At 46.2% G+C, this 1700-nt stretch overlaps 1 protein-coding gene across 1 annotated transcript in view; it reads left to right on the plus strand.

Moving 5' to 3' along the window:
* LOC130587270 (cytohesin-2-like) overlaps positions 1-1700 on the plus strand; it is a 14662-nt gene that overhangs the window by 4382 nt on the left and 8580 nt on the right. The window contains exon 4 of the mRNA XM_057388240.1: positions 1137-1248. Coding sequence (XP_057244223.1) covers positions 1137-1248 — 112 coding nt within the window. The remainder of the gene's footprint in view (positions 1-1136; positions 1249-1700) is intronic.

The following is a 1700-nucleotide window of genomic DNA, read 5'->3' on the forward strand; positions in this document are numbered from 1 at the left end:
GAATTTTGGGGATTTTTTTTGGAATTTTTAGCATTTTTTTACGATTTTTTCTCAGTTTTTTCTGTGAATTTTTGGTGATTTTGGGGGTATTTGGGGTTCGTGGCCATGAACCGCAGCATCAACGACAGGGGAGACCTCCCTGAAGAGCTCCTCAGGGTAATTCCCAAAATTTGGGGAAAATCTGGGAATTTTTGGGAAAATTTGGGAATTTTCAGAATTTTTTTGGGAATTTTTAGCATTTTTTAAGGATTTTTTAAGGATTTTTTGGGGATTTTTCTGTAAATTTTTGGTGGTTTTGGGGTTCGTGGCCATGAACCGCGGCATCAACGACGGGGGGGACCTTCCTGAAGAACTGCTACGGGTAATTCCCAAAATTTGGGGATTTTTGGGAAGTTTTGGGAAATTTTGGGAATTTTTTTAGGAATTTTTAGGGGTTTTTTGGGGGTAAAAAGGTGAAAATTGGAGGTTCGTGGCCATGAACCGCGGCATCAACGACGGGGGTGGATCTGCCCGAGGAGCTCCTCTGGGTAAATTGGGGCAAATTTGGGAAAATTTGGGAATTTTGGGGATTTTTTTGAGAATTTTTTGGGGATTTTTTGGTGAATTTTTGGTGATTTTTTGGTGGTTTTGGGGTTCGTGGCCATGAACCGCGGCATCAACGACGGGGGGGACCTCCCTGAAGAGCTGCTATGGGTAATTTTGGGAAAATTTGGGAATTTTTGGGAAAATTTGGGAATTTCTGGGATTTTTCTGGGATTTTTTGGGAGTTTCAGGGCAAAATTTGGGGATAAAAAGGTGGATTTTTGGTGATTTTGGGCCATGAACCGCAGCATCAACAACAGGGTGGACCTGCCCGAGGAACTGCTCAGGGTAATTCCCAAAATTTGGGAATTTTTTTGGAAAATCCCCAAAATTCCCCAAAAATTCTAAAAAAATCCCAAAATTTCCCCAAAACTCCTCAAAAATCCTTCAAATTTCCCCCAAAATTCCCCAAAATTCCCAAAAATTCCCAAAAAATCCTCAAAAAGTCCCGAAAATCTCCAGAAAAATCCCAAATTTTCCCCAAAACTCATCAAAAATTCTTCAAATTTTCCCAAAAATCCCAAAATTTCCCAAATTTTTCCCGAATTTTCCAGAATCTGTACGAGAGCATCCGCTCGGAGCCGTTCAAGATCCCCGAGGACGACGGCAACGACCTCACGCACACCTTCTTCAACCCCGACCGCGAGGGGTGGCTGCTCAAGCTGGGTAAGCCACGCCCACCTCACCTGGGCCACGCCCACATCACCTGGCCACACCTGGGAGGGGCCACGCCCAAAAAATCCCCGCGAAAATCCACCAAAATTCCCATTTTTGGGGCCTTTGTTTGGTCATTTTGGCTGCTCAAGGTGGATAAGCCACGCCCACCTCACCTGGGCCACGCCCACCTCACCTGGGCACACCTGGGCGGGGCCACACCCAAAAAATCCCCACGAAAATCCATCAAAATTCACATTTTTGGGGCTTTTTTTGGGTCATTTTGGCTGTTCAAGGTGGGTAAGCCACGCCCACCGCCCCCAAGCCACGCCCACCTCCCCTAGACCATGCCCACCTCACCCGGGCACACCTGGGCGGGGCCACACCCAAAAAATCCCCGCGAAAATCGGTCAAAATTCCCATTTTTGGGGCTTTTTTGGGTCATTTTTGCTGCTCAAGCTGGT

This window comes from Malurus melanocephalus, unplaced genomic scaffold (genome assembly GCF_030028575.1).
Source record: "Malurus melanocephalus ecotype Western Australia unplaced genomic scaffold, MMel_1.1 scaffold_1702, whole genome shotgun sequence".
Lineage (NCBI taxonomy): Eukaryota > Metazoa > Chordata > Aves > Passeriformes > Maluridae > Malurus > Malurus melanocephalus.